Source organism: Rhamphochromis sp. 'chilingali', assembly GCF_963969265.1.
Source record: "Rhamphochromis sp. 'chilingali' genome assembly, chromosome: 11".
Taxonomy (NCBI): Eukaryota; Metazoa; Chordata; class Actinopteri; order Cichliformes; family Cichlidae; genus Rhamphochromis; species Rhamphochromis sp. 'chilingali'.
Window position 1 is genome coordinate 36,292,512 of NC_137938.1, and position 14,433 is coordinate 36,306,944.

Sequence of the window (14,433 nt, forward strand, 5' to 3'; positions counted from 1 at the left end):
CTTTTATATCAGCAACAGAGAACGGAAACAACTTTGTGTGAAAGTGATCTTTATCATTTATGTTATGTACAGACAGGTTTTGTAATCTCCATTTTATTATTTTACGCCTCTGAATTGAGTATGTGGAAGAGGAGTCACATGACCCATAAAACGCCCCTTTTTATGTGACCGTGAACGGATCCTGGAGCAGAGGGTCGCGCTTCCAACCAGCCCTTTTTCCCTATAGTGAGCCAGCTGAGCCAAAGAAAGCCGGCTGTGTTGAGCTTGGTTCGTAGTGTACCCTTTAGGTCTGGCTCTCGGTATTCTGCCCAGCGCCACGCTCCAGTCTGAGCTACATGTCAGTAACCAAGGATAGGGCAGATTAAATTCCATATAACCACTTTATTTTTTCACTTGAGGATTTCGATTCCTTGAAATTGTTCCAGAGATTATTCAATTTCGCTGCAGAAGTGCCTCCTCCCACTTGGCAGCTACATGTAGGAGGAATGTTTGGAGTTGGACTTGTCTAAATGTGGTCCACAGTCCATGTGAAAGTGGGAGGTTGATTGATTGATTGAGGGAAATTGTTTTAAGGGGCAGGAAATCAGAAGATTTAACCTGAATATTGTGCACAATATGCTTCAGAAGAGTTTAAACATAATTTTGTTTTGGACGATAGTTTTATAAACTGAAACGAATTCATTAAAAGTTTTTGAATGTGATATAGAGGGTTTTTTATTTTATTTTAGGGCAGTTCCACACAGATCCGTGTCTTCTACCCGTTCCTACCTTCTTTTTGGTTCTGATTTCTAAATTCCCCTGATCACACTTAAGATGAGTGAAAGGATGAATATCCGTGCTGCTTGGTGGAGAAATTGTGCAAAAGCATCAAATCCAAACTTCAGTTTTCTTCCTTCTTAACCACTTATCCAGTATACTTACAAACAATAACGCCATGTAACAGCTATAGATGGCATCATTTTTGTTCTACATGTTCCAAAATTAAATTATTTTTAATAAACAAACAAAAAAAACCCTCACTGGTAGCAATAAAGAAGAACACCAACAATGGTGGAAAACTGACTGTGTCAGAATCAATAAATGCAAGGTTTGAAAAATACAAGCACACAGCAGGAATGCAGTCTTTAAGCAGCACTTCAATAAGAAAACTTTGTATAACTCAGTGATGTTAAAGGACAGAGGCAACACATTTAGGCTATAAGCTGTGCAGTGACTTTCTCCAGCAGGTCTTTGTAGCGCTGTCGATCATCAGTACTCTGAAAGTGAAAAACAGCATGGGTAAAGTGCATGAAAAGGTGCTGACACATTCAAACCATGAACAACAGCAGTGACCACTGCTCTAACTACTGCGACTACTGCACAGACTGACTAAGTGTGGTGTTTTAAACTGAGCAGACAGTGAGCAGGACAGTCACAGCTGATGCATAGAATCAGAGATCCACCTAATCATTCCTGCTTTTTCCATTTCACAATTTTTGCTGTTAACTATTTAAATATTAAAATAATTATGTGAGTGAAATTTAAATGGTTTCTATCCACTGAATATGAACCTCTCACTATCTCAGTTGACTGACATTCTATGTTTCCATGAATCTTCTAATGAGTTTGAACTTTAAACACAGCATGTAACTTTTAATAAAAAAGTCCTAAACTAAACCTAAACTCAGACTGGTTGCTTGCTGTGCAGTTTGGAAAACAGAAACCAGGAACTAAATGCAGACCTGTTACAATTAGTTCTTCCTCGTATTTGGCAGAAGTGAGAATGTGGTTTGGTCTCCATCTGATTCACGATTACGAAATCTGAATAAACACACAACGCACAACAGCTGAACCTTTCATGTTTTATTGAACATGCCAAGAAATACAATCCAATACAACTTTATTTGTATAGCACATTTAAAACCAGAGATACACCAAAGTGCTTCACAAAATCCATTAAAACAGTAGCAAAATACAAAAGCAGATACGCTAGCAAGTGGGAGGCATTGATTAACCAAGTATACAAGTATGCAGATAAGCAAGTAAGACTTAAAAATAAAACTGATAAAACAATATAAGCAAAACAGAGGAAAATGGGGAGGGCAAGGAAGTACACTTAAAAGGCATGCTTTAGGAAGCTGGGAAGGCTAAACTAAAAAGGTGGGATTTCAATCGAGCCTTGAAGGTCTGGATTGAGTCAGATGCGTGAATAGCATGAAGGAGGTTGTTCCAGAGGTTAGGTGCGACTGAAGCGAAAGCATTTACAGCACAGGCTGGGAAAAGTAAATTCTTGAGTTTCTTAACATTTCAAACCTCATTTAAAAGTAAAAACCTCCACCTGACATTCCCTGTTTACACATTAAAAAAGAAAGAAAAGAAAAGAGTTACCAGTTTGTATTTTGACTGAATAAACTTCAGGTTATTGCACAGCGTCTGAGCTCAGGACTCTGACTTATAACAATAATTTTGTTGTTTATCAATCACTTTTTACCAACCCGGTGCTGGGATCTAACTAAATATAAGGTATATGTCACTACATTAACACACAGTCATAATTTGTATATTATCAGTTAGCTGTTAGTAAGAATGTGTGTAAATCGCAGACATTTCCAATCACAGAGCCAAGATGTTTATGCCACAGGCTGTGCAGTGACTTCCTCCAGCAGAGGTTTGTGGAGCTCTGGGTCATCAGTGCTCTAAAAGAGAAAAAAATATTTGTGAAGTGTCGACTCCCTCCAATCAAACAACCATGACTGCGCACACTTTGATGACAATTTCATGCAGGAATACAAAAAGGAATCAATGTTTAATGAAATATTTAATGTAAGTCAGCATTAAAAATAAAGTGCAATTACAATTTATTTTATTGTTATTAAAACAAACTGTGGTAAGCTGTTGTTGTCCACACTAACAGAAAGTTGGGCACAGCTGTTCAAACTTCCTCTGGTCTATTTTTTTATTAGTCCCAACAGCTCTTCTTTCTCATGGCTCTCTCTCTCTCTCTGCAGCAGTTCCACCATGAAGCTCTGATTCACACAGTCTCTCCCTAAAATCTGCAGCCTGAACTCTGGACTTGCTGTCCTGGGCCGGTCCACGTGGGAGCCAGTTTCTACAAAGATTTTGAAGTTCCACAAATATTCTGGACTGACTGAGCTTCATGCCTTAAAGTCATGATGGGCTGTTGTTTTGTTTTATGTTGTCATCCTGCTCTCTGTCTGTACATCAGATATAAACTTTAACTGACTCACTCAAACTGGTAGAGAGCATGAGAACACTGCACAGACTCACTGTTACCTGGTTTCACTGATATTCAGACAAAACAAACAGAATTCCTGCAAGAACACTTCATGTGTTCAGCCAACATCTTCTACTATTTAACATGTTTATCAGAATGTGTTTGAACCATTGTGTTGTCCATTATCTACCTTGTTTTGTCCTTTTTCTTTGTTCCTCAGAGCCTTGATTCCCAGGACAGCAGAGCTTATCACAACACAGAGCTCCAGAACAGACAAGGTGATCATCACAGCACTGATGCTTCTCAGGAGCATCTGATGGGACGCAAACAACAGCGTTTCATCTACAGTCTCAAAATGTTATATACTGCAGTATATAAGATAGTATCATATAGTGTATATGTGCCATTTTTCTTTCTGCTCTCCCTAACTTACCACCAGCATTGCTCGGCCCTCGTAGCATTTCTCCTGAAGGAGTTTTTCCTCCAAAGATGGAGACGTTATTGTTTCCCTGCCATACCCGTAACCATTGTAGCCATTGTAACCATTGTAACCATTGTAGCCATTGTAGCCATTGTAGTATTCATAACAGTTCCACCAAGAACGAATGTTTCCTAAATTAATGCTGTACAGTGCAATGGCTGTAATGGCAAAAGCAACTCCAGCCAGATTCAGAATCACAGTAAGGATGACCTGAAAAACAAAAATGACCAGTTAATGTACAAGAAAATATCCAAACCATAAATGACACTTAGTGCATTCTTAGACTAAAGTATCATAGCCTCTGTGAGTACACATGTTTACGTAGTCATGTCTGGATTCCTCATTAATCTAAATGTTGGTTTCTGTCTAGTTGCTGCTTTAGGATATGATGGTTGTGAATTTGGGTTTAGGGTTTCTGTTTTTGGTTTGTTAATGTTATTCTTCACTTCAGATTAATGAAGTATCTGATTCTGATGATTCTTCAGATTTGGAATCTCTGTCGTAGATGTCATGGTCCGGAATCTGGTGACTCCATGTTTATGTTTTGTGTTTATCAATTTTTAGTTTTCTGATTTTTTGTTATTTTCTTCCAGTGTTTAGGTGTTCACTGTGCTCCCTTGTGTTCATGTCTTTTTACTTTGACGGTCCCTTGTCTCATGTCTGTGTCCCTAGCATTGTCTCCCCTTAGGCTACATCCACACTAGCCCGGATAGATTTGAAAATGGCGTTTTCATCTGAAAACTCTCCGCGTCCACACTAGCGCTTTCAGTCATTTTCACAGAATTGTGCGTCTACATTGAAACGGCCCAAAACGCTTACGCTCCAGTCCTGCGCAAAAGCGAGTGAGAATTAAAGAACTTAAATAAAAGCTATCTGGAGCACGTACAAACTGATGTTAATCTTTTTTTAGGGCTGTCAAAATTTATACAGCAATCAAAACAGCTGCTGTATAATGCACTCCGCTATCTTTGTTTAATTGGTCACATGACTGCATCACATGACTAAAATGCATCATCGTTTTAGAAAGTCTGCGTTTTCAAACATCCACACTGCAATGGGACAGCTCTGTTTGGAAATATATGCGATTTCGAGAGCGCTTTCAAAACGCTTTGGTGCAGTTGTGGATAGTTGTGGACTTTGCTGTTATTCTTTGTGATTTTTTTTTTCTAATGTTTTTTGATTGTTTTGTTTTTTTGTCTGGCAGCTGACACAGTCTCTCAGAGGATGGGATTTTTCATTTTAAGGGGGGTGACAGGAGGAGAGAAGCTGCAGAGACACATAATAAAACTGCAACTCTGCTTCCTGGTCCCAAGTCTAGATAATCACATTTGTGGAGGAGGGTTCATTAATTTGGCCAGATTTCTAAAAATTTGAGCTTCTTCAACGTGAATTATAATTTTACGGAAGTTACGTTTAAACTTAGGCAGCAGTTTTTAACCTTAGCCAGCTAATCTGCCTCTTTTTCATTTTCCTCTTCCTTTATTCTTCTTGACATAATGAAATATAGAAACAGAACGAGTTCTGGATCACATCCCCTATTCAGTGTAATGTTCAGGAAATCTATTGTGACTGTTGTCTTCATGCATGCTCAATCATCCAGGCAAGGAAATCCCAGAAAGCTGGTTCAGTGGGAGAAACGTTTGGTCACTCATCCATCCTCTTCAGTCTCATTTGCATACTTACTGAAACTAGCACCACTGATGAACAATGGGCTGTGAGGTCAGTTTCTTGACCATTAGTATGCAAATTGTCACGACCGCTGATCTACAACTACTGATCAAAGACCATTGATCAGTGGCCATGAGTACCATTGAATATGAAAAGTTGCAGGTTAGCCTTCTTAGACTGTAAGATTTCCATCAGTAACGAGAGACATTTAAATATTGATGTGTACCGTAAAACCACGCATACAGATCAGTATTTAAGGTTTGACTCTCACCATCCAGTGGAGCACAATCTGGGTATCACCAGTGCGCTACAACACAGAATGAACACCATCCCCACAGACAAAGCGGTCAGGGAAGCAGAAGAACATCACATCAAGAAGGCCCTGAGTTAATGTGGTTATCCCAGCTGGATGTTTGTCAAAGCTGGGAAGGCTCCTAAAGAAAGCTCCAACTGATCCAGGAGAGAAGGACAAGTGCTGCCTAAGTGAAAATCCTTTGTGATCCTGTATGTGTCATGAGCATCGGAACAATTAAGACTCATTTTTTCTAAACACCGTGTCTCTGTGGCTTTTAAAACCCTGAACATGTGCCGCTCTTCTGTGTTGCGCCGGATGGCACAACACAGAAGAGCTACCTCATCCGGTCAGGACTAATCACACCTACAGGCCAGTGGACAATCTTTCCATGATGAGGATGTAACATCCTGATTGTTGTTTGTAATATAAACTGTTTCAAGATGCAGTGCGAAAAGTTGGAGGTGGGGTCAGGAGTGGGAAATCATTTTTATCAAAGTATTTTATTTGCTAAAAATAATTTAGCAATTATATGTAGACTAGAGGGGTGTTAAGTCCTCCTTCAGCAAACTTCCCTCCAGTATTTATGCAAGTGTGTGTATGCTGTAGGACATACTGTACATGTTTAGTATATTTATCATGAATGCAAATAAGAATAAGACATGACAACAAAAAGTCCTTTAGAGATCATATGAAAATGTTTTACAGCTGAAATACTCACCAAACATGGACTTGGATACTTCTCAGACAAAACGCACACAGTGCCGAACATGATGAACTAGACAAAAGACAAAATAAATAAATACATAAATAAAGTTCACGTCCATCTTTTTACTGAGTGCAACAGAGAAAACAGAGGGGTCTTTATGGACATTTTATCCCCTCTTCTTGCAGGATATGTTGTAAATAAAACTTTTCACCATGAGAGAGCAATTGTTTGTTTGTGTGAACTGCTATTTTGAACTATAGCTAATTTTTAATGTAACCTAGCAAAACTATGAATCTGTGTTTGTAAATGTGCACTGGTGTCATCACACTTAAAAAGATCTTGGACAAAACTTGGCAATTAAGCTTTCTGTCACATATTTAACTGTGGAAAGATATGTTTGACCCCCAAAATGATCTTCTCGTAAAGATTACTCAGTTGATTCCTATTCCATTACTGTGACAGGTTTGGTTTACATGGCACTTTGTTGGCATTTCATTTCTCATCTTGTGTATCCAGTATGACCTGATGTGAAATGGAAAAACAAATCTGGTCATCTTTTTTTTCGTAACCAAATCTCACTAACAAGGGAGCAACACAGGTGACCAATTTATGACAAACAGACAACCACACACTCTCATTTCCACTCCTAAGGACAATTTAGAATTACAAGTTAACATGAAACACATCTTTGGGCTGTGGAGGAAACCGGATCACCCAGAAATAACTCGCACACAACTGACACCCAGTCCAGAACCTTGTTGCTATCAGGCAACAATAACAACCACTGTGCTGCTTATTAGACAATGTGTATATCTATCTATCTATATATATATATATATATACAGTGGGGCAAAAAAGTATTTAGTCAGCCACCGATTGTGCAAGTTCCCCCACTTAAAATGATGACAGAGGTCAGTAATTTGCACCAGAGGTACACTTCAACTGTGAGAGACAGAATGTGAAAAAAAAAAATCCATGAATCCACATGGTAGGATTTGTAAAGAATTTATTCGTAAATCAGGGTGGAAAATAAGTATTTGGTCACCTCAAACAAGGAAAATCTCTGGCTCTCACAGACCTGTAACGTCTTCTGTAAGAAGCTTTTCTGTCCCCCACTCGTTACCTGTATGAATGGCACCTGTTTGAACTCATCATCTGTATAAAAGACACCTGTCCACAGCCTCAAACAGTCAGACTCCAAACTCCGCCATGGCCAAGACCAAAGAGCTTTCGAAGGACACCAGGAAAAGTATTGTAGACCTACACCAGACTGGGAAGAGTGAATCTACAATAGGCAAGCAGCTTGGTGTGAAAAAATCAACTGTGGGAGCAATCATCAGAAAATGGAAGACATACAAGACCACTGATAATCTCCCTCCATCTGGGGCTCCACGCAAGATCTCATCCCGTGGGGTCAAAATGATCATGAGAACGGTGAGCAAAGATCCCAGAACCACACGGGGGGACCTGGTGAATGACCTGCAGAGAGCTGGGACCAAAGTAACAAAGGTCACCATCAGTAACACACTACAACGGCAGGGAATCAAATCCCGCAGTGCCAGACGTGTTCCGCTGCTGAAGCCAGTGCATGTCCAGGCCCGTCTGAAGTTTGCCAGAGAGCACATGGATGATACAGCAGAGGATTGGGAGAATGTCATGTGGTCAGATGAAACCAAAGTAGAACTTTTTGGTATAAACTCAACTCGTCGTGTTTGGAGGAAGAAGAATACTGAGTTGCATCCCAAGAACACCATACCTACTGTGAAGCATGGGGGTGGAAACATCATGCTATGGGGCTGTTTTTCTGCCAAGGGGACAGGACGACTGATCCGTGTTAAGGACAGAATGAATGGGGCCATGTATCGTGAGATTTTGAGCCAAAACCTCCTTCCATCAGTGAGAACTTTGAAGATGAAACGAGGCTGGGTCTTCCAACATGACAATGATCCAAAACACACCGCCCGGGCAACAAAGGAGTGGCTCCGTAAGAAGCATTTGAAAGTCCTGGAGTGGCCTAGCCAGTCTCCAGACCTCAACCCCATAGAAAATCTGTGGCGGGAGTTGAAAGTCCGTGTTGCTCGGCGACAGCCCCAAAACATCACTGCTCTCGAGAAGATCTGCATGGAGGAATGGGCCAAAATAGCAGCTACTGTGTGTGCAAACCTGGTAAAGACCTATAGTAAACATTTGACCTCTGTTATTGCCAACAAAGGTTAAGTTACAAAGTATTGAGTTGTATTTTTGTCATTGACCAAATACTTATTTTCCACCCTGATTTACGAATAAATTCTTTACAAATCCTACCATGTGGATTCATGGATTTTTTTTTTCACATTCTGTCTCTCACAGTTGAAGTGTACCTCTGGTGCAAATTACTGACCTCTGTCATCATTTTAGGTGGGGGAACTTGCACAATCGGTGGCTGACTAAATACTTTTTTGCCCCACTGTATGTATATATATATATATATATATATATATATATATATATATATATATATAGATAGATAGATAGATAGATAGATAGATAGATAGATAGATAGATATATATATATATATAGATATATTTATATATCTATAGATTATAGATATATATATCTATATATATCTATATCTCCATCATTATTTACTTACCAATGCACCCAACCAAAATGGAAAGCCTAAGTAGTTTAAGTATAAGGAGTTCCAAGTGCTATAGAGTATAGATCCCAATCCAATGTTGAGAAGCCCGATCATTATCTGCAGCGTCTGTGAAAAATGAAGTACAGTATGAACAGTGAACATTGTGCACTTTAAGAAAAAACTACAAATTAAAAAATAGGCATAATATAAAATGTGATGTGTAGATGGTTGTAGCTCACCCCCAGCACTGTCTGAGAAGCTCTGTTGAGACTTCTCAGGTGCTGAGACACAGTGCAGCACACTGGACTGTAGCAAAGGTTCTTGAAGATCTGACACAGAGGAGGCCAAGGACTTTGGGGGTCAGTGGTCAGAGTGAGTACAGTGACCCCATCAGCCTTGGACACAGTCACTGACATCCTGTCTTGAGATCCTGGAGACTGAGAGACAAGAAAAAACTGAAATAAGAATCAGATTAAAGTCTTAGCAGCAAAAACAATTTGATCCACACACCTCACTTCCCTTCACTTTCCACCAAAGGAGCTTTAAACAGAATTTTAAAAGTAATTTGTTAATTTAATTAAACCGACTTGATGCTGGGACGCTGTAACATCACTGCACGCTCTCAAGTTGGCTTTAACAGGTGACACGGGTTCTTCATATGGATAACACTGTGCTGATACTAGTTTACAAGAATGTTTTACATGGAAAGGCAACCTCCAGGTGCTGAAAATGGAATCCCGTAGTGATGTACCCAGTCCCTTTACTGTGTCGGCTACAACAGCAGGTCACTGTATGTTGTATGTTTTATTGTAATATGTATTTATTTAGATTGTAAGCCCAACAAGGGACAATTGTTGAAAATTAGCAGTAGCTATAAACCTATGTGCAGTACATCAGTCTCATGTCTTGCACTTGAACTATGTTAAACTGCACTGTCCCTTTTAAATAAATAAATTCAAATTCAAACTTGTCATAAACTTCTATGTTAAAATTTTCACTTCACAGCAGAAAAAAGTTTGTCGTGTGCTACAAAAATGACTTTGGTCTCTATAGATAATTTCTGGCATAATAATAATAACAATTATATTCATAATAAAAGTGTGATGGTCTGTAGTAGGGTGACTCCATGTTTCGGTTTTTGTTTATTCAATGTTCTGGGTTTTTCATGATTTGTTTTTTTGTATTTTCTGTTCCTTAGTTTTTCTTTAGCACTGCTGTGATTTCCTTTAGGTTTTGTCTCTGTGCCTCCCTTGTGTTCCTTCTGTTGTGTCTTATTTTCCTGGTTCGATGTTTGTGTTATTTCCTGTTTTACTTTGACAGTCCCATGTCCAATGTCAGTGTGTCTAATTTTTCTTCCCCTTGTCTTGTTATGTCTAATTAATCCCAGCTGTGTTTCCCTCCTACATCCCATTCCCTCATTATTCCCTTGTATATTTAAACCCTGTGTGTTCCTTTGCCTTTTGTCCTGTTGTACCTCCTCATGTGTGTAAGTCTCCCTGTGTTTCTGGTTTGGAGTTTTAGTTCTAGTTTTCTAGAACTAAAACTAGAGTCCTGTGTTTGCATCCCCTTCCTGCCTGCCTCTGCCTCACATGACAAAAAGTTGTCATTATAAATTTTTTAATCTTTCATTTCTGCTGAATTGTTTCTACTTCCTCCCTCAGTTGTTACATGAAAAATCTCTTTCTCAATAATCGTTGCCACATTTATATCAACAAAGCTAAATAAAAGAAACCTTTTCTATTTAATGCAACACATTTCAAAAACTCCAGAAATGTAGTTAAATCCACAGTTTTAGCAGATAAATGTGCAGCACATAGTGATGTCAGCACCATGCCCCAGCTTTATTTACTGCACGCTCTTGTTCAAGGAACAAGGAAGTCATGTTTTTGTGTTGTTTTCCACCCATAACCCGAAACCCCTGTACCAATCAATAAATATATGTACTATATTTTATATTTATTATTAGACTTCTTACTGTATAAGTTGTATTTTTGTCTTCCAGAAATCATAAAATCAGTTTCAACTTGATGTGTTTTCTGATGTTGTTAAAACTTACAACATGGAGATAAATGAACAACGATTAGATTAAACCACATTTTTTACATAAATACACAACTCTTAATTAGTCTGAATTACAAGCTGAATCAAACATGAAAGACTTACCTGTTAGTGAAGAACAAAAACTTAAACACCTCCGTTTGAAAAGCAAACAAGTCTGATCAAGTAAGCGGTACACTGGAAAGAGGAAACCAAGAGCTGGCCAAACCTGTTACCAATAGCACCTCCTCTTTATGCTCTCGGTTGTGAGAAAGGTGAGCATAAAAAATATGATGTATAAGGTAACACCTGCAGAAAAGGTAGCAGTGACATGAGAGGAGCCACAAGTTTATGTTCAGTTCATGTCAAGAGTTAAAGAAATATTTTCAGCAAACATGCCAAACTTAAACTTCAAACATTCATCAAATAAACTTGATCAGCAACTTTATAATAAAGATTTTTATTACAATTAATTAATTGGGACGTATGTCTGTGAAGGTTCTCAGTCATCCAGGTCATCGTAGTCAAAGGAGCTTGCAAAGAAAAGCGTCTGGACTTCTTTAAGTTGCTTTCAAGCAACTTAATTAAAGAAGTCCAGACGCTTTTCTTTGCAAGCTCCTTTGACAATTAATTGGGACAATCAGTCAAACATAATTAAAAGAATCACCTGTTAACAAACTTGGTGCGTTTGCTGCACAGTTTGGAAAAAGTAAACAGGAAAGAAATACAACAGCACTCTCTGGTGGTCACAGCAACACTCTTACTACACCTTTATTGTACAATTACAAGAAAAAGGTTATGAGCCGTGTCCACTTCTCCACAGGCAACCAGTGATGAATAACAGCGTTCTGCGTCTGTAATAAAACTGTTAGGGGCACACAACCATTTTGAGAACCGCGGCACCGTGTCATGCAGGACGCATCTCCCTTCGAGAAGTAATTGTGTAACAGAATAAAGTGTGAAATGGTGTACTGAGCAGGGTTTTGTCTTCCATCGGATGCCTATGAGAAATCAAAAGAACTCAGTGAAGTGTTGATATTCAACACTAATTACTATTTCTATCGTTACAATGTCGTTACCGTTACCAACAAGAAAATGCGGGGCGGTCGCGTTACAATTTTTCAACAACGGTTGAAGCTGTCTTCAGCTTACTGCACCTTACATCAGTTGCACAGACTTAGCTCTCTATGTAAGTAATCTGGGCGCTACAGCTTTAAGCAGCTGCGCGCGCTCCCGCAGACAGCAATCACTTTCTACCAGATGATCACTTTTTGGCACAACACCTGGAGCTCAGGGGGGGCAAAACAATTGCACGAGTGCTGCTGTTTGACTGAGGAAGAATAAAGTAGTCGTGGTAAGCCAATCACATGACCACTTCAAGATGACAAAGCAACAAGGTGATATATACCAGTTTTTAAATGGTGTTGATAGGCCACGTAAACCCAGAGTCATGATAAACAATATATACGCAGCGTTTTTTCCTGAATAGTTTCGTCACATTTACTGTCTAAAGACAGCGCTAGCAAGCACTCTCTGCTTATGAGCAAAAAATAAAAACAAAACAAAAAACAGCCCTTTTGTATTGGTGGAAAAATAATAATAATACATTTTATTTGAACGCACCTTTCAGAACACTCAAGGACACTGTACACGGTAGAATAATAACAGCAACATAAAAGCAAGCAGTTTACACAATCATAAAAGCAAAAGACATAAATCAAATTGAAAATAGCCGAGTGGAGAAGCTATGTTTGATAAGCTATTTTGAACAAATGAGTTTTGAGTTATGACTTAAAGAGAGAGAAGGAAGAGATATTTCTTAAATCAGGAGGAAGGGAATCCCAGAGTCGAGGAGCAGAGTAGCTGAAAGCCCTGCTACCCATGGTGGCAAGACGGGGGGAGGGGACAGAGAGAGAAAGGGAAGAAGAAGATCTAAGACACCGAGATGGGGCGGTGATCTGAACCAGATCAGAGAGATATGGAGGAGAGAGATGATGAATAGCCTTAAATTTGTGCAAGAGTATTTTGAAATTGATGCGATATTTGACCAGGAGCCAATGAAGCTGCTGCAGGACAGGAGTGATGTGGTGGACAGAAGGGGTCCTGGTGATAATACGGGCAGCAGAGTCCTGGACACGTTGGAGCTTGTGGGTGGATTTTTGAGTAAGACCAAAAAGAAGTGAATTACAATAATCAATCCGGGAAGTAACAAGGCTATGGACAAGAATGGCAGCGACATGTGGGGTGAGAAAAGGACGGAGATGATTAATGTTGTGCTACTCAAAATATTTGAATTCTAATTTTGCTGAAAATTTCATGTCATCTTGGTCTGATTCAATAATTCAGAGACAAGTTAAAAATATAATTAATAGGAATAAAAACAAAAAAAACCCCATATAAAACATTGCACGGCCATGATGTGCTAATTATATATTTAAAAAAATAAATGTAGAGGTAGGAATTGCAATTAATATAAATCTCAAAGTATTCACAACATTCCTGACCAGAAATAGGCCTCTGCACCTGGGGTGAGGGTGTGGCCATGAAAACAATGTGACATGCCATTGGATGTTGGGACACATAATAACATGAAGCTAAGCATTGGCCAATGGATGTGAACTAACAACCACAAGGTCGCGGGTATGGCTGCACTGTGGGAAAAAATCCTAATATGAAAGTATTTTATTGTTCATTTTACAGTTTTGTTCTGTTCTTCTAGAATATCATTAAAGTTACGTAAATAGACTGTGATTCCACATTTCAAATGTAAATTAACGTTAAATCACTGTAATGTAATAAAACATAATTTTCATGATTATTAAATGTATCTGTCTGTACATATGCATATTTAGATTGTTAAAATACATTCACAAATGTATCATGATTTCACAAATATCTGTCCGTTATTTGAAAGATTGAACTGTTGAATTCAAATGTAATGCTATGGAAAAGTATATAACACGATTCCTATAAGCTTGTGTTACTTCACATAAGTATTATTATCATTGCTGTTTAGGGCGATCGTGGTTCAAGAGTAGGCAGTTCGCTTGTGATCAGAAGATTGCCGGTTCGAGCCCCGGCTCGGACACTCTCTGTATTGTGTCCGTGGTCAAGACTCTTCACCTGCTGCCTACTGGTGATGGCCAGAGGGGCGATATGGCAGCCTCGCCTCGCCGGAAATTGGCGGGTCATTCCCCTCATCCCCAGACTCTGCTTCCTCCTCGGAAGACGTGTCAGTGGGATTAAGGAGGTCCTCGAAGTATTCCTTCCACCGCCTGACAATTTTCTCAGTCAACGTCAGCAGCGCTCCGCCAGCACTATACCTCCTCTCAATTTTAAATGCATGTAGACATTGAGGGTTCTGAGGAGGGCTCGTGCTACACCTGCTGCTCTCTGGCAGGAAGCACCATG

The 14,433-nt window shown here is 39.3% G+C and overlaps 1 protein-coding gene across 1 annotated transcript; it reads right to left on the minus strand.

Annotated features, from left to right (window-relative positions):
- Positions 1-1,860: 1,860 nt before the first annotated feature.
- LOC308406367 (uncharacterized protein) lies at positions 1,861-11,214 on the minus strand. Its single transcript, XM_080897341.1, has 7 exons — positions 11,149-11,214; positions 9,225-9,422; positions 8,998-9,111; positions 6,377-6,433; positions 3,648-3,905; positions 3,405-3,527; positions 1,861-2,675 (listed from the first exon to the last, which is right to left on the minus strand). The coding sequence occupies exons 2-7, from the start codon at positions 9,399-9,401 to the stop codon at positions 2,610-2,612; spliced, it is 795 nt and encodes a 264-aa protein (XP_080753467.1). The 5' UTR covers positions 9,402-9,422; positions 11,149-11,214; the 3' UTR covers positions 1,861-2,609.
- Between the last annotated feature and the right edge of the window lie 3,219 nt (positions 11,215-14,433).

What these genes read in the sequence shown, in the direction of transcription:
- LOC308406367 (XM_080897341.1), bottom strand. Translation starts at nt 9,401, where the DNA reads ATGTCAGTGACTGTGTCCAAGGCTGATGGGGTCACTGTACTCACTCTG. An exon ending in CATTTTGGTTGGGTGCATTG is followed by an intron (nt 6,434 to 8,997) that starts GTAAGTAAATAA and finishes TCTTTTGTCTAG; the next exon opens with TTCATCATGTTCGGCACTGT. An exon ending in AGTATCCAAGTCCATGTTTG is followed by an intron (nt 3,906 to 6,376) that starts GTGAGTATTTCA and finishes TTTGTTTTTCAG; the next exon opens with GTCATCCTTACTGTGATTCT.